General features: G+C 47.4%; 1 protein-coding gene across 3 annotated transcripts in view; it reads right to left on the bottom strand.

Moving 5' to 3' along the window:
• Positions 1 to 22,344, bottom strand: part of tenm4 (teneurin transmembrane protein 4) — a 934,100-nt gene that overhangs the window by 203,774 nt on the left and 707,982 nt on the right. For all 3 annotated transcript variants that reach the window (XM_085998898.1, XM_085998899.1, XM_085998901.1), the window contains one exon: positions 2,396 to 2,596. In XM_085998898.1, coding sequence (XP_085855024.1) covers positions 2,396 to 2,596 — 201 coding nt within the window. The remainder of the gene's footprint in view (positions 1 to 2,395; positions 2,597 to 22,344) is intronic.

Here is a 22,344-nt window from a genome sequence, read left to right as displayed (position 1 = left end):
TGATTCTAGGGATGAGGGACTTCAGTTATGTGGATAGACTAGAGAAGCTGGGGTTGTTCTCCTTAAAAAAGAAAGACTTGCATTTAGAGCAGAGAAGGTTGAGAGGAGATTTGATAGAGGTATTCAAAATCATGAGGGGTCAAGACAGAGTAGATAGAGAGAAACTGTTCCCATTGGTGGAAGGGTCAAGAACCAGAGGACACAGATTTGAGGTGATTGGCAAAAAAACCAAAGGCGACATAAGGAAAAACATTTTTTACGCAGCGAGTGGTTAGGATCTGGAATGCACTGCATGAAAGCGTGATGGAGGCAGATTCAATCATGGCTTTCAAAAGGGAATTGGATAAGTACCTGATGGAAAAAAAATTGCAGGGCTATGGGGAAAGGGCGGGGGAGTGGGACTAGCTGAAGTGCTCTTGCAGAGAGCTGGCACGGGCTCGAAGGACCGAATGGCCTCCTTCTGTGCTGTAACCATTCTTAGGTGGCGATTTTGCCAGCCCTGGGGAGGCGAGACTGCCGGGAAAATGGCAGAATCTGGGGGCGGGTACCCACCCCCCCCCAACCCGCCTCCGTGCCATCTTCCCAGGAGGTGGGTACCCGACCCATGCCGGGTCCCGTCTCCTGGAGGCGGGAAGGGGATTACAGCCACTTACCTGCCTGTTAACAGGCAGTTAAGAGGATTATCCCCATTTTTCCAACAGAGGTGTGAGCTTCTCGACATCGGGAAACCCTGCCAGGGTCAGTGAGGCGAGCAGTGGGTCTGCGGGGGTGAGAGGGGTCCAAAAGTGCGCTGTGGAGGTGAGTGATGGGTGCAAGTGTGGAGAGGTACATATGTGAGGTGAGTGAAAAGTGTTAGAAAAAGTTTACTTACCTTTGCTTCTTACTGCAGGCTTCAATCGTTGGGGATCCGGAGGCTCCGGCATCTCCACGGCAGATGCAACAGCCGATGCAACAGCCATCTGCTTTCTGCTCAGGAAATAGTTTTGGTGAGCCTTGAGTACAAGAACTCACCAAATAGAGAATGTCAGTATTTGACAGCTTCTCAAAGCTGTCAAACGATGACAATTTTGACAGATGAAACGTCATACGCTGACGTTCTCTGTCACCGGCTTTCCCTTAATTGGCCTGCTAAGCCTGCTGGGCGGGCTTAACAAGGTCAATCAAGGAAAAATAGCATGGGTTGGCTGGATGTCGATGGAGACAGGACTAAAACCCAACAAGCAGCAGTCCCGCCTCCAACGCGCCCCCATTGGCAAAATCACCCCCTATGATTCTAACTAGACCTGACATTAGAAGAGTGGCCCAGAGCTGAGATATCCAACTAAGATCTGAAAGCCACTTGGCAATTAGACTTATAGTTTATCTGCATGGTAATTTAATCCTATAATCATCCTTGCATTTATTTGAACTTTGAGTTTAGCAAAAAAAAACCATAAGGGCTAATTTCCCAATCAGGTGCTCCCATCTCATTCTAACCTAACCTGTCCAGGCCAGCGGAGAACTGACGGGAAGCAATTGGCCACCCATTTTACACCCTGTCCGATTTTACACTCCACTGAAGTCAATGAAAAGTAAACTCGGCTAAGCTGTGAATCGGGCTGCTGTCAGTTTCCCACCAGCCGGGTTAAGTTAAAATTACCCCCACAGATCCTGCTTTTCAGTCTGTTTAAATGAATGGGTTGAAAAGCAGGCCTGCAATTTCCTGACCAGCACTCTCAGCACGGGCCATTCCTTACCAGGAGTTCCAGATTAGAGATTCAGTCCTATAGTTTCCTGAAAGAAAGGGAAATTTAATGATGCTGTATGTTAAAGTTGTATACAACCATTTAGGAGTCAGAGATGTGTTTAATATATAAACTCTGCGCGCTCAGGAAGACAACAGATATTTTGAATAAAGCTCGAGATATGCTGCAGATGGTTTCCTGAGAGGAATTGTTCAAACACACCACGATTCTTTACATAGGTCCTGTGCTCAAGTAATAATGACAGGAAAGAAAAAATGTAGGATTCATTTGGGTGGCTGTAGAAACGAAGGAATGAAGAAAATAAGAACGTTTATTACAAGTAAAGAGCAATTTTCTCTTCTTGGCTGTGGCAGTTGCAAATCAAATGATTATCATATCTCGTTTGCTTTTCCAGAAAGCCAGCTTGAAGATTTAACAATTAGAAATTAGGATTAAACTTGATACCAATACTTTCAACTTCTGACTTTTCAGTTCCTTTTCAAATGAATAAGAAATTGAGTATCAGCAACCCCAGTACCCTGGTGACACTGTCCTGCACGAGTCACATGTTACAGGGCCTCGAACCATTGTTTGGCTCCATCACGACAAAGCTGTGGACAATTATACAGTTGTTCCCCCAATATAAAAGTTTGAATGGTTGAGCGTATTACCCATAGAACAATCGTGGCCTGTCCAGGTAAGGTCACATTTGCAGGTCTTCGAATCTGGTTGGAATGTCCCATGTCCTGAACATTGATCTGCACAAGCTGTTCTTGGAGTCTCGCAGTTTGATCCACCCCAGCCAGTGGCGCAATGGCATTCTCCACGGACACAAATTCCTCGTCCAGAACAAGTCGAGTCTAAGCAGTCCACTGAAAAATAATAAAACACCAACTAGCTTTAGAACTTCAAATCTATAATACTCAGAAATTTTTTTAAGATCACATCAGTTAAATAACAAAATCACAAAACTGCCACATAAAAACACTCAGGGTCATAAAGACGTCAGTTATCATCACAATTTTATGAAAAAAAATATTTACTCGAACCACAATCTCAGCTGCAGGGACACTCTCAGGTCACAAGACTGCCTACCCCCAGCAACTGTGTTCAATACGAGTGGTTAATTTGAGTTGCATTAGCTCTGAAAGCTTTTCAGATCCAATGCACAACATCATTTGCCTCAAGGAAATTCTGCTTTTCCGGAAAAAAAGGCATAGCTGAAAACTGCTATGGGGAAAGGCCATGCATAGAAAACAATATGTGAATAGCACTAATACTGTAGTTATGTTGAAGGGATGTACTGGAAAGCAGCTCTGGGTATTTTCAGTTTCTTTCTTATTGATGATACTGTCCTGCAGACTTTGTAAGGCAATTTTTTTGGTGAATTTTGAATTAGTCAAGGTGAGTGATATTACTGTGGGGAATTTTCATCTCCGTTTTCCACTTTTCATTGTGGGTATTCAAGGGAAAATTTTCCAATGTTGTGTTGCTGGCAGGAAGCCTTGCTAGGAGTGTTGGACACACATTGTACATGATTCTCCAATCTTTTGTCTGGATTAGATTTAAACATAGGTCATAGTGGTGAAAAGTCAGCATTGAACTCTCTGCAACACCCAATCCTTCTGCTGCAGGGTATTTTCACGAATAAAAAGGGCAACACAGATCATCTGTGAATAATTAGCTAGCTTCTTGCCCTCCCAGGTTGTCTCAAGCTGTTTTCAATGGTCTCAGAAGGATTCAGGAAAAAGTACAACTTCTAACCACAAAACTGAATGCAACATAAACTTAGTACAGGTGCAGTTTCCTCTTATTGAATTATTTTTGGGTTTCCAACTCCCGGCAAAAGGTTAGTCACGGGAAAACTTCTTGGTGTGCTGCCAGAATGGAAGCACGAGGGTGGGCCGAAGGCAGGCTGCTGGTGGCAGATTTCCTGTCACAGATTCACCTGTAAACCAGTATTTCACAGATAGACACAGATAGAAAGGGCACTCAGCCTATCTTAGCTCACCCATCCAGGTCCCTATAATCCCACTATTGTGGAGTCAGACTATTTCTTGAATCATTCCAGGGTTGTTGCTTCCACTCCTCCACTCAGAAGTCCATTCCATAGAGTAGTTTTTTGGGTCCCTGTAACATTCAATCTAGAATATCTCACTGCTCGTACAACGCTAGCCTAGAAATACACTAAACGCATTGCGTGGAATGTTTTGAGGTCAGCTCATTTGCACAATTATGTCTATATTCCTTTGTAGTTTTGATCTTGCGAAGGGAGCTAACTGAAAAAAATGGGAACCAGAAAATTGCACTCTCAGTGCCATTTAAAGAGCAGCAAAAATTCGACTTGGAAAAGGCACAAAAGGCATTTAAATCTTTTGACAACCAGCTTTGCCAAAGCTAAAGGGTAAGAGGGAAAATAAGCGCCTGGCAAAATGAAGTGAAAGGAAACCCAACGTGGAGGCATGAGTTGTTGGAGCAGCTGTTTCACGGCTGATGAAATGGACATTATCGTGTATGAGGGTTGCCCTGTTTGACATTCCATGGTGTTCTCTCAGGTCAAAACTACACCAGAAGCTATGCACATATGCAAATGAAATGACCTCAAAAACTATAATGTAACAGGCCTGGAATGAACAGGAGGCATAAAATTGTCGTTCACAGTCACTGTTACAGTGCTGAGCCTGTGCTGGAGTTTGATTACAGGTCAGTTTGTAGCATGCAACCTCTGCCACTACCTTGGTGTTGTATCAGACCAATCCTGCTAAGTGCACCTTTGTGTTTGCAGATAGGTGGATAATGGCACGTGGTCTCAGTCCTTCTGTTGGGCAACCTCACACACCCGACATCCCTCCGACGAAGGGTAATCGACCTGAAATGTTAACTTTGTTTCCCTCTCCACAGATGCTGCCTGACCTGCTGAGTATTTCCAGCATTTTCTCTTTTTATTCCCAACATCCCTCTATTGCTCTTCTTTTTCTTCCTCAGGAAAACATAGATGAAGGAACAGTACCATATGTCCCATAGGGAACCCATTGTTGAAATTTGTAGGATCAAGCCAAGATCTGACTACATTAAAACTTAAGACCAATGAAATGGGTCAAAAAATGTTAACAGAATGCACAGAAACACTTAAAAACCATCTTTTAAAACCAGTTCTGTGTCTTGCTGTGTCCCTTTAAATGAATACTTCCACATTTAACAGGTGCTGGGAAATTCTAGACACCTGTTGTACACAGGTATTTTTATGAATGAATGCACATTCCATATAAATATATAAATGCCAGGAAATAGTAAGGATCTCCATATGATGCCATTTCCACCACACAATATTAAAATGAAGCAGGAGATTCCTATAACATTCTGAATGCCTACCAGAAAAATGTGGCGTGGGCGTAACGCAGCCAGAAATCCCGACTTGTGTTGATCATTTTTGTGTGGAAAAGGATTTCCTGACATCAGTCCAAAATGTGTTTTTCACTATTTTGAATTTGTGCCCCCTTGTTCTACTTGCATGGTTTAGCTTGAAGTAACACTTTAGATGTACCCTGTCTATATTTTTTGTGCTTCTATACGATCACCTCCTTCAAGCTTTCTTAGATCACTTCTCAGTTAGCCAGGTTTTAAGCTTTTTCTATCATAATGCAAAACATATCCCCCCACCCCAACAGTAATAAGCATAAAAGACTCCGGGTTGGATAAATTTGCATTTATGAGCATTTTGATAATTTGGTCACAAGCATCATTTCTTTTTTAATTAATATGCAAATGTTGATGTACACATTTACTCTTGATGGCCACTGCATTATTTGCCAAAAGGAAACAAAAAGATGTTCCCTGCCCCCTGAAGATAAATTACCATTCTTCCCACTGAAGCATTTTCTGGATCTGGACAGAAAATTATACAACTTGCTGACCTTGAAATTTTTCCCTGTGTCCATTCACGTGCATACTTTGGCTGCATGGTCCAGACCTGAGCCATTCATTTCTTTTTCCACTTTTTCTCCCCTTTTCCTTTTCTCTCTATCCCTCCCTGACCACTCTCTCCTATTGTCATGCCTTCTTTCATCTCTCCTCTCTCGGATACTCTGCCCTCCCAAATCCCTACCCCAATCCTTCATTACTCTTCAACCTTCCTACTCACCTGTTGCCGACCCAGGCTTGACTCCCTCTTAGATAAGCCTACAGCTTCCCTCTGTGCCTCTCTTGGCATCCTACGACAGGCACATCGAGGCACTCATCACTGCCTCCTTACGAGCATAAACCTCAACTTGTAATTTATGTAGCTTTAAGGGGGGGAACTACTTTCTACAGCTCATGTATACTGTAGTACCGGCAGTGACCACACCTGTATATAACGCTGAGTAGTAATCTGTTGTTTCAGTTGCAGTTTGAACCACTTTGAGTAAACACCTGTTGTACCGTTCTCTGCAGTCCTTTTCTTATTATTACACGGACGTAACAGTGGCGCCGACCAAGTTCGAACCTACCTGCAACTTTGCATCACCTCCCAGGGATTCGCTCCTGGAGAACAGTGGAAGAAGGTCGAATCCAGAAGCACGGGCGTCGACCACGGGCAACCGTCCAGTCATCCAGCGGAGATTTGAGCATCGCAGGGGAGGCTGTCGAGAGCCAGGCTTGGCTTTCCAGTCACGGTGGTCCAGTGAAACGGGCTGGCAACAGGTACTGCGCAGACCCTTCCCGGACAGCGACGGGCTAGAGCCCGACTGAGCGGCACAGAAAAAGGCCGAGCAGCGTCGATGGGGGAGAGAGGGCAGAGCGCACAGGGCGCAGCCGGTGTTCAGGACCGAGCGGCGTCAACGGGGGAGAGAGTCGAGAGAGAGCAGAGCGCAGCCGGTGGTCAAGGGCCGAACAGTGTCAACGGGGGAGAGAGGCGCGCAGGAAAATGCGAGGTGCTGCCATTGCCACGAGGACCGCAGAGAGCGGCGTTGGCAGCAGCGCAGGAGCAGCGCATGAAACCCACAGGGCGTCGCCATTTGCCACGAGGACCGCCGAGAGCGGCGTTGGCAGCAGCGCGGGAGACGCCATTTTAAGCCGCAGCGGGGAAGAAAGGAAAGCGCGGGAGACGCCATTTTAAGCCAGTCTAACCACACCCAAAATGCCGAAGAGTGGCAGTATCACAGCGTTCGAAAATGAAGTCGAAGATTGGACGACATATGTCGAACGCATAGAAGTATACTGCAAGGCGAATGAAGTGCCAGATGACAAGAAAGCGCTGGTATTGTTGAATTCAATGGGTGCAAAAACGTATGGCTTACTACAAAACCTAGGAACCCCAGAGAAACCAGTAGAAAAGGATTTTGAAAACATAGTGTCAATCCTACAGGACCACTTAAACCCCACACCGCTGCTGATAGCAGGAGTCCAAGTGAAAATGGAATTGGACACAGGATCAGCCCTAACAGTCATAAACCGAAGGGACTACAAGCGGCTATTCTCACATATACCCTTGAGAGATACAAAGATTGTCTTGAAGACGTACACGGGGCAAACAGTCTACCCCAAAGGAAAAATAAGGGTGAACGTTATATATAATGGCAAGGAAACACCAAAAATGGACCTATATGTATTGCCAGATGGAGGACCACCACTACTAGGACATGAATGGATCCGGAAGATACAGCTAGATTGGCATTCCACACAAGCACTGACTGTAGATGCCAAAAAGGATGACGACGTCACACTTGGACGACTGTCAAAAATGCTAACTGACGCACAAGAAGTGTTCCAGCAGGGACTCAGAACACTAAAAGGCATAACAGCGACGATCAAAATAGAGGAAAATGCAAGCCCAAAGTTTTTTAAGGCCAGACCGGTACCTTATGCGATCCGCCCAGCCGTCGAAGCAGAGCTGGAAGGTTTGGAACGTTCAGGAGTACTGTCCAAAGTGGACTGGAGCGAGTGGGCTACACCCATCATTCCTGTAATGAAGAGGTCGTTGAGTAATACGCCTGGGGAACCAAAGAAGGTTCGCATCTGTGGGGACTTTAATGTGACAGTGAACCCAATCCTTCACACTGCACAATATCCGCTTCCGCGGATTGAAGATATTTTCGCCTCGCTATCTGGAGGGAAATGCTTCACTAAGATTGATCTGGCCCAGGCGTACCTGCAAATGGAGGTAGAAGAAGCCTCGAAACAGTACCTCACGATCAACACTCATAAAGGTCTCTACCAATACAACCGGCTGGTGTTCGGGGTAGCATCAGCTCCGGTTATTTGGCAAAGGGCAATGGAACAAGTCCTGCAAGGGATTCCAGGGACCCAGTGTTATTTGGACGACATCCTGGTCACGGGCGAAAGTGACAGTGATCACCTCGCCAACCTGGAGCAGGTGCTCACTAGATTGAAGGAATATGGGCTCCGAGCTAATCACCACAAATGTGAGTTTTTCCAGAAGCAGATCTCGTATTGTGGCCACGTTATTGATAAAGAGGGGTTACATAAGTCCCCTGAAAAGATTGAGGCAGTAGTCAAGGCTCCAGCACCGGAAAATGTGTCACAACTGAGGTCGTTCCTCGGGCTGGTGAACTACTACCATAAGTTCTTGCCGAATTTGTCTACAGTACTACACCCACTGAACACCCTACTGCAAACGGGGGTACCATGGAAGTGGAGTGACGAATGTAAACGAGCTTTCCAGAAGAGCAAAGCATCGATCACATCAAAAGAGGTGTTGGCTCATTTCAACCCAGCACTACCAATTCGGTTGGCGTGTGATGCATCACCCTATGGCATTGGAGCGGTGCTGTCGCACAAATTCCTGGACGGCTCGGAGAGGCCAGTAGCCTTTGCGTCTCGGTCACTAACCTCAGCCGAGCGTAACTATGCCCAGATTGACAGGGAGGCCCTCAGCCTAGTGTGGGGAGTGAAAAAGTTCAACCACTATCTGCACGGGCAGAAGTTCACCTTGCTGACTGACCACCAACCACTTGTCTCCATCTTTAATCCAAAGAAGGGCGTTCCGGCGATGACTGCACAACGGCTACAAAGATGGTCCCTTTTTCTAGGGGCGCACCAATATGAAATCGAGTATAAGGGCACGAAACAGCATGGAAACGCTGATGGGCTATCACGCCTGCCACTGCCTACTGCGGAGGAAGCATCAGCAGTGGATCCTGTCGAAATATTTCATTCGACTATAATTGAATGCTTGCCAGTAGCTAACGCTGGTATAGAGAAGGAGACTCGAAATGACGGTGAAGGGATGGCCAGCACATGGCGACTCACTGTTGCCAGCATTCTCATCCAGAAGAGAACAGCTGTCAGTATGCCAGGGGACCTTGATGTGTGGATCCCGAGTGGTAATTCCACCCAAGTTAAGGGAGAGAGTGCTCAATGAGCTTCACGAAGGTCATCTGGGAGGGGTGAAAATGAAAAGCCTTGCTAGGGCTTATGTGTGGTGGCCGGGGATCGATCAGCAAATCGAGGACCTGACAAAGAGCTGCTCAGGATGCCAGAAGGTCCAAAATGCACCACCACATGCCCCTCTACACTCATGGGAGTGGCCCTCATCTCCATGGCAACAGGTGCATATTGATTTTGCTGGTCCATTCATGGACTCAATGTTTTTAATAGCCGTGGATGCGCACTCGAAATGGCCTGAGGTGATCAAAATGTCCTCCACCACCACGGAGAAAACTATTGCAGTCCTATGGACCACTTTTGCCAGGAACGGCTTGCGAGACCAGATTTGCTCTGATAACGGACCACAGTTTGTGTCTGAAGAGTTTCGAAGATTTATGAAAAGGAATTGGGTAAGGCATTACACATCCACCCCGTATCATCCAGCCACAAATGGATTGGCTGAGAGGTTCGTACAAACCTTTAAAAAAGCAGTAAAGGCCATGTGCGATGCCGACATTCCACTGCAGCATAAGGTGGACAATTTCCTGTTAGCCTACAGAAATGCGACACATGCAGTCACCAACCAGGCCCCGGCCATGATTTTCTTTAACCGAAGGTTGAGATCTCGTCTGGATTTGCTCAGACCAAATGTACGAAGAGATGTTGAGAGTAAGCAATTCCAGCACATTAATGAGAAGCCGACAAGGAGCTTCAATGTAGGGCAACCAGTCTTGGCCCGCGACTACCGAACAGAGAATGGCAACCAGGAACGATATGCACACGGCAGGGGCCACTAATGTACACAGTGGACGTTGGGGAGAGCATCGTGAGACGCCATGCTGACCAGATCCTAGAGTCACAGGAACGAGTCAACCCCATGCCTCGCCCATACGTACCTGGTGATGAACCCGATGTACAGGTAGCATCTACCCCAGAAACAGTAGAATCGGAAGCTGATGAACCAACCGATGACAGGGGGCCAGAATCGCCTCCGCACCAAGAGCAAGACACTCGGGAAAGGCGCTATCCAGAAAAGATCAGGAAGCCTCCCCAAAGGCTGAATTTATAAATAGACTATTTTCAGCTAATGTTGCATGTTAAACGTGTTAATTGTAATTAGTTTGATATTTAATTGTTAAATGAGTGTTATGGTACTGTTAATCTAAAAGGGGAGGAATTGTAATGTATGTACCTTTAAGGGGGGAACTACTTTCTACAGCTCATGTATACTGTAGTACCGGCAGTGACCACACCTGTATATAACGCTGAGTAGTAATCTGTTGTTTCAGTTGCAGTTTGAACCATGTTGAATAAACACCTGTTGTACCGTTCTCTGCAGTCCTTTTCTTATTATTACACGGACGTAACACAACTGTCACAACATACTCTCTCGCCGAGCTTCCCACCCAGCGCGCCCACTGGGTGCAAATCTTGCCAATCTCCTCCCCATCCAACTGACCCCTCCCAGTGCTGATCCTGTGGATGCTGGCAGTGGGTCAGCCATCACCGACCCTCTCCGAATCTCCCTCCAGAATGTCCGTTCACTTGCGAACAAGGCCTTTGCCATCCATGAGCTTATCGTGGATGATTGCATCGACATAATGGCCCTGACGGAAACTTGATTGAGGGGTGATGACACCTTACCCTTAAATGAAGCCTCCCCACCTGGCTATACCTTGCAACACTTGCCTCGCTCAGACCGCCGTGGTGGCAGTGTGGCTCTCATCACCAAATCACACCTTGGTCTGTCCCCCTATTCCTCCAGCACTTTCTCCTCCTTTGAACATCTCACCTTATTCCACCCCTCTCACCTCTCATTTAAAACTCTTGGGGGGGGAAAATTCCGTTGTTTGCGCCTCCCGTTAGCGCCTTAAGAGGGTGCTAATGGGACACAAAGCAACTAGTGCCCGGGCGCGGCGATGTTTGCGCCGCTCGCGAAATTAACTAGACATTTTGCGGCGGTGCTAAACACTACCACCACGATCTCCTGCGCCGGCACTTTGTGACGTCAGTCGAGTGCGCAACGCCCCGTTAGCGCCCCGGACTGGATATTGAGTGGCGCCCCCTGCCTTACCGCCTGCCACTAGCAACGACAGGTTGAGGGGAGCGTTATGCTGTCAGAAAGGGACTAGGGGAGCGCTATTTAAAGGCGACCGCTTCCTGCCTTTTTTTGTCGGTGACATTTTTGCACCTTGCATTCTGAGAGAGAGAGAGAGAGAGACTTCTGGAGAGATTCAACGCTGTGTGAAGGAGTTTTGAGTACTGAGCAGCACTTTGCAGGTTTATTTTGATTTGCCCTTCCTTGCTTCGCCAGCGCTCTGAGGTAGCACCTCGCTCCCTCGGCCTTTGTGCCTTAAGACAGGTGTGAAGCGCTTGATTTAGCGCTCCAATCACCTCCAGGGGCGATAAAAGCCAAGTTTGCTGTCGGAGGCGATAATTAGCGCCAGGCGCTAAACTTTGCGCTCAGCCGATAATGGTGCCCCAAATGGGGCGATACTGAATTTTTCCCCCTTGTTCTCTACTGCCCACCCAAGTACCATAAAAATGTTATTACCAAGATATCTTCACTGTTTTCCTCCCTCAGCCTCTGCACCAAACGACTTCTCATCCTCGATAATTTCAACCTCCATCTCAATTCATCATGCTCCCTCTCTGAGTTCACTACCCTCCTATCCTCCCTTAATCTCTCCCTCCATGTAAACTCCCCAATCCATATTCACAGCCACCCCCTCGACCTTATCATCTCTCATGGCCTCGGTACTCCCAATTGTCAATCGCAGATAAGGCTATCTCTGACCACTTCCTCGTATCGCTCTCCACCCACATCCGTCTTCCACCAACCCCCAACTCTACTTCCTTCTGTGTCCGCCTCTGGAAAAAAACTCTCTCCCAACTCTCTTACAACTGCACTTATGAAATCCCAACAGCCCAGCCTTTGGCCCTCCATTCATCATGATATTTCTGCAGCTACTGATCTGCTCAACCACACCCTCACCACCACCTTTGATGCCCTAGTCCCTATTAAAACAATTACTCTCTCACACTGGCCAATACCCTCTGGTACAGCCCTCATCTTTGCTCCCTTAAATCCAAGGGACGCAGACTTGAATGGATATGGCAGACAACTGGTATAGCCATTCACCGCCAGATCTGGCTGGACGACATAAAGCACTATCGGGCCCTGCTCTTGTCTGCCAAAATTGCTCACTATTCCAGAATCATTCTGCAATGCAAAGATAAACCCCGGCTTCTATTCTCCACTGCTAACCGTCTTCTTAAACCCCTCTCCTCCACCCTCACCTCCGACAACAAGTGTGAGGAGCACATGGACTTCTTTGTTTCTAAGATTGAGACCATACGTTCAGCTGCCTTTGCCACTTCCCTTCTTTCCCCCAGCCCATCGGGCCAAACTTCTTCCAAGGTTCCCCCCTGCCCTAGCCCTGAACTCACATCTTTCTCCACTTTGCTCTCCGATCTCCCCTCATGACCTCTCCGCACTCATCTTGTCTACGAGACCCACCTCCTGCTCCCTCGACCCTTTTCCCACCAAACTGCTGACCACCCAACTTCCTTTTCTGGCTTCCATGTTAGCTGTCATTGTTAACGGTTCTCTCTCCTCAGGTAATGTCCCCCCGCCCTCAAATCTGCCGTCATCACTCCTCTCCTCAAAAAAACAACCCTTGACCCCTCCACCCTTGCAAACTACTACCCCATCTCCAACCTCCCTTTCCCCTCCAAAGTCCTTGAACATGTTGTCGCCTCCCAAATCCGTGCCCACCTTTCCCGCAACTCCATGTTTGAATCCCTCCAATCAGGTTTTCACCCCTGCCACAGTACTGAAACGGCTCTCATCAAAGTCACAAATGACATCCTTTGTGACTGTGACAAAGGTAAACTATCCCTCCTTCTCCTTCTCGACTTGTCTGCAGCCTTTGACATGGTTGACCACTCCATCCTTCTCCAATGCCTTTCCACCATCATCCAGCTGGGTGGGACTGCACTCGCTTGGTTCCATTCTTACCTATCTAATTGTAGCCAGAGAATCACCTGCAATGGTTTCTCTTCCTGGTCCCCTATCGTTACCTCTAGTGTCCGCCAAGGATCTAGCCTTGGCCCCCTTCTTTTTCTCATCCACATGCTGCCCCTTGGCGACATCATCCAAAAACACAGCGGCAGTTTCCACATGATGACACCCAGCTCTACCTCACCACTTCTCTTGACCCCTCCATGGTCTCTAAATTGTCAGGCTGCTTGTCCGACATCCAGTTCTGGATGAGCAGAAATTTTCTCCAGTTAAATATTGGGAAGACATTAAAAGGCAGTTGGATCCAAAGGCCTCAGCAACTGTCCAAGGTAACAGTGCATTGAAGTTGTGCTAGCGGTGCCTGGGACAACACATCGCTCAAAGCTGTCCATATGTGAAGCCAGTGTGTTTCTACTGCAAGAAAACTGGGCATCTTGCGAACGCATGTTGACAGAAGAGTAAACCGACTGGCAATGCTAGAAGTAGGAATCGTCAGACACTACATACCATTGAAGAGAAGCAGCAGGATGAGGAGTTTCTGGAAATTCATGTCATCAGGAGCACGAAGGTATCTAACAGCGATTCGCGAGGCATCATCATCCAAGTAGATGTCGCAGGAACCAGGATACCCAGGGAAATCGACACTGGTGCATGCGTGAGCGTAGTACCGGAATCACTATATCGTGACAAGTTGCGTGATTGTCGACTAGAGAAATCAAAGGTAGAGCTGCGAGGCTACTCAGAAGAGGAAGTCCATGTAGTAGGAAGTGTCACCATTTCAATGAAATACAAGGATCAGTGTCAGAGCTTCCTCTCATAGTAATGGCAGGAGACAAGCCTGCCTTGATCAGTAGAAATTGGTTGGGATCACTGAAGCTGGATCGGAATGAAATTTTTGTGTGGAAGTGAAATTTGCATCGAAAGATTATGTCATAAAGCAGTATCCAAAGGTGTTCAGTGAAATGGGCAGTCCAATCCAAGGCTTCAAGGTGAGTGTCAAAGTGCAAGACCAGTTTACTGCAAGCCACGTCCCGTACCATACGCACTCGAGGAGAAAGTTGAGCAAGAACTCAAAAGACTGGAAACTGAGAACATTATCTCCAAGGTAGATCTGAGTAACTGGGCTACACCCATTGTTGTTGTACCTAAGTCAGATAGTAAGGTAAGGTTGTGTGGTGATTATAAGGTAACCATAAACCAGGTTCTAGAGTGTACTCTACCTGTTGCCAAATGTGTTCACAACGCTGACAGGTGGCCAGATCTTTTCGAAGTTAGATCTAACAAACGCCTACCTACCTAGATGAAGAGTCCAAGTCATGCTTGACTATAAATACTCACCGGGGCCTATATCAGTTCAGTAGGCTACCATTTGGAGTGTCTTCTGCCCCCGACATATTCCAGGGGGTGATGAACCAAATTTTGCAAGGGGTTGAAGGGGTAGTGTGTTATTTGGATGACATACTCATTTCAGCACCAAACAGGCAAATCCATGATGAGGTGTTGAATGAAGTGCTCAAACAGCTAGAGAAGCATGGAATACGAGTGACAGCTCACAGGTGTGAGTTGTTTCAAAACTCAGTGAAGTACTTAGGGAACAGAGCAGACAAAGATGGTTTACATCCAACCAAGGGAAAACTGGATGCAATCAGAAATGCACCCACTCCCAAGGATGTCTCTGTAAGTGCAGGGTTCTCAAAATTCCCACACTCCCCAAGTTACGGATCAAGGGACCCTGTTTTTGGACAAGTTATTAAACACGGGGCACCCAAAATGGCTTCTGTAAACCTCATGACCAACCTTGACAGGATTTTTAAAAGCAAGGCTCTGCCAGCAAGCAGGCCTGTAGACGAAACATTAAAATGCAGGAATTTTTGATCAGAGACTCTTTGGAGCCCAGTCAGACAAAGTAAACACAGAATACGCATTTATTTGAATCGAATCAAATCAAGCTAGATGCTTCCTGCATGTTTAATCGATAACAGCTCACAGTAGCCATCAAGGTAGAATGGAGACAATTAAGTCTTATCCATGACAAAACAACCAGGACATCGGGGCCATTAGACCCAGAGATACCCACTCCTAAAGTAGTTAAAGTAAATGGTTGTAATCATTTAAAACAGCCCGCCAAAAGTGAAACAATGGACTGACCTGATTTGGCGCGCAGATAAGGAATGGAAGAACGGGTATAACTGGAGGCCCATCAGTAGCAATCGCTCTCTTGACTCTGACTTCTTGTTTGATCTTGGGCTGCTGCCGCTCGTACTCGTGCCCTGGCCTCGTGGCGGGTTCTCTTCTCTCTCCCCGCACCATTTAAACAACCAAGGACATCCATACCAAATGCGGGAGGAGAACGAGACCCGAGTTCAAAGTCATACAGGACACATGGGCCACGAAACGAGATGAGACAAGACAAGACGAAGAAGGTAAAACCCGACAAGAGCAGAGAAGGGCAGCAAAAGATGCAGTGGTAAAAAACAAATGCCTAGTTATAAGCTGGCGCTTGGGGAAGAAAGTATATGTATGGACAGTGAGAATTAGTTGGCATTTGAACACTGCAAATAAGCTGGCATTAAATGCGGGTGTCTACGCCCACGACGAATATACCGGCGTTCAAAGAATGGGTAGTAAAATCGAATAAGCAGTAAAGACCGCCAACCGCAACGTTACCACCGACGACCGCCCGAGGGAGAAGAAGAAGAGAACCCATCGCGACGAGACGACAATGGTAGCTGAGGAGAGGGAAGGTGTGTCGCAGCAACAGCTCCAGCACCGCACCCTGAGACCACGTGGTGACGGGGTACCCCAAAGGACAGCAGAGCCAAACTTCAAAACTCACAACTTTAAAGCAACATGCTTTGGCTTGGTGAGCATGAATTCCTGACCCCTCATAGCTTAATCTAGTTAGGTATAGGGGGTGGGATAAGGATAAGGGGATTGTTAATGTAGTTGTTTTTCCCTCGATGTGCCGTGTGTTCCCCATTCCTGTATAAGTATAATTATTGTTTATGCCTGTATTTTCTACCAGTAACTTCTCATAAGACTGTGTTTTATTCCGTTTTAATAAAATCTTGGTTTGCTTACACCAAACCATTTGTCTACTCGATTTTTCTGCATCGCCGCCCGTACCTAAGTCCGGTGTCCAGAACCCAGGGGTGTGGGAGCGATTCAAACCACTCAAGGGACAGTCAGAGGCGAAGCTGACTGGGCGCACGCGCCACACGCCACCCCCTACAGTCTCTGAACTTCGATCATTTTTGGGTCTTTTGAATTATTACGGAGAGTTCCTCCCAAACTTGGCTACATTGTTACATCCACTGAATGAGCTGTTGAGAAAACAGGTCCCTTGGAAGTGGTCAAAAGAATGAGACACTGCATTCAAAGAGTGTAAAAGCCAGTTAGTAGAGAGTACCATGTTAGTTCACTGTGATGTATCTAAGGAGATTAAGCTAGCGTGTGATGCCTCCCCATATGTAGTTGGGGCAATGATCTCTCATGTATTAGATAGTGGGGAGGAGAGACCAATTGCTTTTGCTTCACGCACTCTCTGTGCCAGTGAGCGGAATTATGCGCAGATCGAAAGGGAAGCTTTGTCATTGATTTTTGGGGTCGAGAAGTTTCACAAATACTTAAATAAAAACAGAAAATGCTGGAGATACTCAGCAGGTCAGGCAGCGTCTATGAAGAGAGAAGCAGAGTTAACGTTTCAGGTCGATGACCTTTCGTCAGAACTGGAAAAAAGCAGGAAATGGAACAGATTTTTAAGCAAGTTTGGGAGCTGGGAAAGTGGGGAGGGGATGAAAGAACAAAAGGGAAGGTCTGTGATAGGATAGAAGTCAGGAGAGGTTAAGAGACATTAAGAGATATTCAAAGCAAAAGGAGATGGTAATGGGACAGGTTAAGAAACAATAGATGGCTCTAGATGAAGTGTAAATGGCACTGGCAGAATCAAAGACAGCTGCCATGTGGGAGAGAACAGAAAAAAAAAGTGGGAAAAAAATGAGATAGGGGCCGAGGTTATAATCTGAAATTGTTGAACTCTATGTTGAGTCCAGAAGGCTGTAAAGTGCCTAATCGAAAGATGAGGTGCTGTTCCTCGAGCTTACGCTGAGCTTCCATGGAACAGTGCAAGAGCCCGAGGACGGAGAGGTCAGAGTGGGAGTGGAGCGGAGAATTAAAGTGACAGGCGACCGGAAGCTCGGGGTCCCCCTTACGGGCTGAATGGAGGTGTTCCGCAAAGCGGTCACCCAATCTGCGTTTGGTCTCCCCAATGTAGAGGAGACCGCATCATGAGCAACGAATACAGTATACTAAATTGCAAGAAGTACAAGTAAATCGCTGTTTCACCTGGAAGGGGTGTTTGAGGCCCTGGACAGTGGGAAGGGGGGAGGTATAAGGGCATGTGTTGCATCTCCTGCACTTGCACGGGAAGGTGCCAGGCGAAGGGGAAGGGGTGTTGTGGGTGATAGAGGAGTGGGCCAGGGTGTTGCGGAGGGAGCGGTCACTTCGGAATGCTGAAAGGGGAGGAGAGGGGAAGATGTTTTTGCTGGTGGGATCACGCTGGAGGTGGCGGAAATGGCAGAGGATGATCTGTTGAATGTGGAGGCTGGTGGGGTGAAAGGTGAGGACAAGGGGAACCCTATTGTGGTTCTGGGAGGGAGGGGCAGGGGTGAGGGTAGAAGTGCAGGAGATAGAACGGACACGGTCGAGGGCCGTGTCAACCACAGTAGAGGGGAATCCTCGGTTGAGGAAAAAGGAAGACATGTCAGAAGCCCTGGTACGGAAGGTGGCATCGTCAGAGCAGATATGGTGGAGACAGAGAAACTGGGAGAATGGAATAGAGTCCTTACAGGAAGTGGGGTGGGAGGAAGTGTAGTCCAGGTAGCTGTGGGAGGCAGTGGGCTTGCAGTGAATGTTTGTCAACTCAAGTCAGGCAGACAACAGTCTGAAAGTGTAGATCAAGGTCAGCCCTCGGAGAAAAATTCTCAGCAGGCTCAGCCTAGAATGAGTCAAAGTCCTACAACAAGATCTGAAAGTTCTGTTCAAGAAAGAAGGTATCCTCTTCGAAACAGAAAACTAGTGGTTACATTTAATCTGTAAATATGGAAAATAAGTTCAAATTTTTTGTTTGTGTTACAGAATTCTACAGTAGAATTTGGAAACATAAAATGGGTTCCATTTGAGAAACATATACCAAGGGTAGCGTATATACCATGCAAGTCATGTACAATGATTATTTGCTATGAATAACTTCTTCAATAAGGAGGGAGAAGTGTAATAGAGCCACCTGGTGGACTACTGATGTATATAACAAATAGTCAGGTGCAGCACAGCTCTTACCAGAAGCCATGTTGTGCTGTCGTATATATATATGCTGTTGCAGTGTATGTGCTTTAAGTCAGAACTACTTTTTACAGCTCCTGTATACTGTAGTACCGGCAGTGACCACACCGGTATATAAGCTGTACACATGCCTCTGTACCCCAGTCTAGAGATCACCCTCCTCCAGTAAAGACCTGTTATTTGTTTATGTACAGCATCTGTGTAATTATTTATCCACTGAACCACGGATCTAACAGTGGCGACGAGTGTTGATGCGAATCTACCTGCAACATAAAAAAAAAGTCGAGTCCAGGAACACGGGCATCGACCGCGAGCAACCGCCCAGCAGTCATGCAGAGATCCAACTTCGCTGGGGAGGCTGTGGAGAGCCGGGCTTGGTTCCCCAGCCACAACGAGCAGCAAGAGACCGACGACAGGTCCAGAGCAGACCCTTCCCAAGCAGCGGCGGCTGGAGCCGACCGACGGCAGAGAGAGAGAGCCGGGCAGCGTCGACGGGGTAAGAAAGTGGGTGAAGAGAGCAGGGCGCAGCCGGGGGTTGATCACCGAGCGGCGTCGAGGAAAAATACTGCAAACCGGAGAGAGAAAGGGTAAGAAACAGCCGGGTTCTAGACTGAGCGGCGTCGACAAATATCAAGAGAAGAACGCGCAGAGCACAGCCAGGGATCACGGGCTGATCAGGGTCCGCGGGGCGAAGCAAGGGGAGACGCCATTTTGCGAAGCCGCAGCGGAGAAGACGGGCGAGCGCGGGAAGGAAGGAAAGCGCGGGAGACGCCATTTTGTGCCAGCGGAGAAGAAGGGGAAGCGCGGGAGGCGCCATTGGGGATAGTTAACGCACAACCAAGGATGCCGAAGAGTTGCAGTATCTCTACATTCGACAATGAAGTCGAAGATTGGGCGACATATGTGGAACGTATTGAGGTGTACTGCAGGGCGAATGAAGTGCCAGATGCTAATAAAGCACTGGTTCTGTTAAATTCCATGGGTGCAAAAACTTATGGGTTACTGCGAAATCTAATAACCCCAGAGAAGCCGGTAAACAAGAATTTTGAAAGCATAGTAGAAATCCTACAGGACCACTTAAACCCCATATCGCTGCTGATAGCAGAACGATTTAAGTTCCATAAAAGGAACCAACACAAAGACGAAAGCAATGCTGAGTACCTAACGGAACTGCGCAAGCTATCGAAATACTGCCAGTTTGGAGCGGGACTAGCAGACACGTTAAGGGACAAGTTTGTGTGTGGGCTACAAAGTGAAGGAACCCAGAAATGGCTTCTATCAGAAAAGGACCTTACGCTGGACAAAGCTTTCAATATGGCAGTATCACACGAAGCAGCCGCAAGGGGCACTGCAGAGATACAACGGAGACCGCAAGAATATGGCACCAATGAAATGACCTATGGAACAGGGAAGTGCAATCGCTGCGGCAGAACAACACATGACCAGAAAGATTGTTGGTTAAAGGACCAAGTGTGCAGACAGTGTGGGAAAGCAGGACACATAGCAAGAGTCTGCAGGTCTGGGAAGAAAACCAACAGTAAGAAATCTCCACAGGAGAAGTACAAAAAGGTACACCAGGTGATGGACAGTAGTTTAGACGAACAGAAAAGTGACACAGACTCCGGAAGCAAGGAGCTGGCTTGTCTGAAACTACATAATGTAACCGAAATGGAGGATCACCAGACTATCTGGGTTACACTCAAGATAGACGGAGTCCAAGTGGAAATGGAATTGGACACAGGGTCAGCTCTAACAGTCATAAATCAAAGAGACTACAAGCGGCTATTTTCACACATACCCTTGAAAGCTACAGAAATTGTCTTGAAGACGTATACGGGGCAAAAAGTCTACCCCAAAGGAAAAATAAGGGTGAAAGTGACATATAAAGGTCAGGAAATACCTAAAATGGATATATATGTATTGCCAAATGGAGGACCACCACTGCTAGGACGTGAATGGATCCGGAAGATACATTTAGATTAGCATTCCATACAGGCACTGAAGGTGGAGGCCAAAAAGGATGACGACGTCACACCTGGACGACTGTCAAAAATGCTAACTGACGCACAAGAAGTGTTCCAGGAGGGACTAGGAACACTAAAAGGAATAACAGCAACAATTAAAAGAGAGGATAATGCAAGCCCAAATTTTCTGAAGGCCAGACCAGTGCCTTATGCGATCAGACCAGCGGTTGAAGCAGAGCTGGAAGGGTTGGAACGTTCAGGAGTACTGTCCAAAGTGGACTGGAGCGAGTGGCTTACACCCATCGTTCCTGTAATGAAGAGGTCGTTGAGTAATACGCCTGGGGAACCAAAGAAGGTCCGCATCTGTGGCGATTTTAAGGTGTCAGTGAACCCAGTCCTTCACACGGTGCAATATCCGCTTCCACGAATTGAGGATATTTTCGCCTCGCTATCTGGTGGTAAACGCTTCACCAAAATTGATCGAGCCCAGGCGTACTTGCAAATGGAGGTAGAAGAAGCTTCGAAACATTACCTTACAATCAACACCCATAAAGGTCTCTATCAATACAACCGGCTGGTGTTTGGAGTAGCCTCGGCTCCGGCTATCTGGCAAAGGGCGATGGATCAGGTCCTGCAAGGGATTCCAGGGACCCAGTGCTATTTGGACGACATCTTGGTCACGGGCGAAAATGACGGTGATCACCTCGCTAACTTGGAGAAGGTGCTCGCCAGATTAAAGGAATATGGGCTACGAGCTAATCGCCACAAATGCGAGTTTTTCCAGAAACAGATCTCGTATTGCGGCCACGTCATCGATGAAGAGGGGTTACATAAGTCCCCTGACAAGATTGAGGCAGTAGTCAAGGCTCCAGCACCAGAAAATGTGTCACAACTGAGGTCGTTCCTCGGGCTGGTAAACTATTACCACAAGTTCTTACCAAATTTGTCTACGGTATTACACCCGCTGAACACCCTACTGCAAACAGGGGTACCATGGAAGTGGGATGACGAACGTAGACGAGCTTTCCAGAAGTGTAAAGAATTGATCACATCAAAAGAGGTGTTGGCCCATTTCAACCCAGCACTACCAATTCGTTTGGCATGTGATGCATCACCCTACGGCATTGGAGTGGTGCTGTCGCACAAATTCCCAGACGGGTTGGAGAGGCCAGTAGCCTTTGCGTCTCGGTCACTAACCTCAGCCGAGCGCAACTACGCCCAGATTGACAGGGAGGCCCTCAGCCTAGTATGGGGAGTAAAAAAATTCAACCATTATCTGCATGGGCAGAAGTTCACCTTGCTGACTGACCACCAACCACTTGTCTCCATCTTTAATCCTAAGAAGGGCGTGCCAGTAATGACTGCACAGCGGTTACAAAGATGGTCACTGTTTCTAGGGGCGAATCGATATGAAATAGAATATAAAGGCATGAAACAGCATGGGAACGCTGATGGGCTATTGCGCCTGCCACTGCCTACGGTCGAGGAAGCACCAGCAGTGGACCCTATCGAGATATTTTATTCGTCGATAATTGAACGATTGCCAGTAATAAACGCGGATATAGAGGAGACCCGCAATGATCCGACGCTGTCACGGGTATATGAATTGACGGTGAGGAGATGGCCAACACATGGCGACTCACTGTTCCCCGCATTCTCATCCAGAAGAGAACAGCTGTCAGTATGCCAGGGGACAGTGATGTGTGGATCCAGAGTGGTGATTCCACCCAAGTTAAGGGAGAGAGTGCTAAAGGAGCTACATGAAGGTCATCTGGGGGGAGTGAAAATGAAAAGCCTTGCTAGGGCTTATGTGTGGTGGCCGGGAATCGATCAACAAATCGAAGACCTAACTAAGAGCTGCTTAGGATGCCAGAAGGTCCAAAATGCACCACCACATGCCCCTCTACACCCATGGGAGTGGCCCTCC

The sequence above is a fragment of the Somniosus microcephalus genome, chromosome 10 (genome assembly GCF_052327205.1).
Source record: "Somniosus microcephalus isolate GS21.2 chromosome 10, FLI_Smic_1.0, whole genome shotgun sequence".
Classification (NCBI taxonomy): Eukaryota; Metazoa; Chordata; class Chondrichthyes; order Squaliformes; family Somniosidae; genus Somniosus; species Somniosus microcephalus.
The sequence above is the reverse complement of the archived record's forward strand: the minus strand, read 5'-3'. Positions and strand labels throughout refer to the sequence as shown.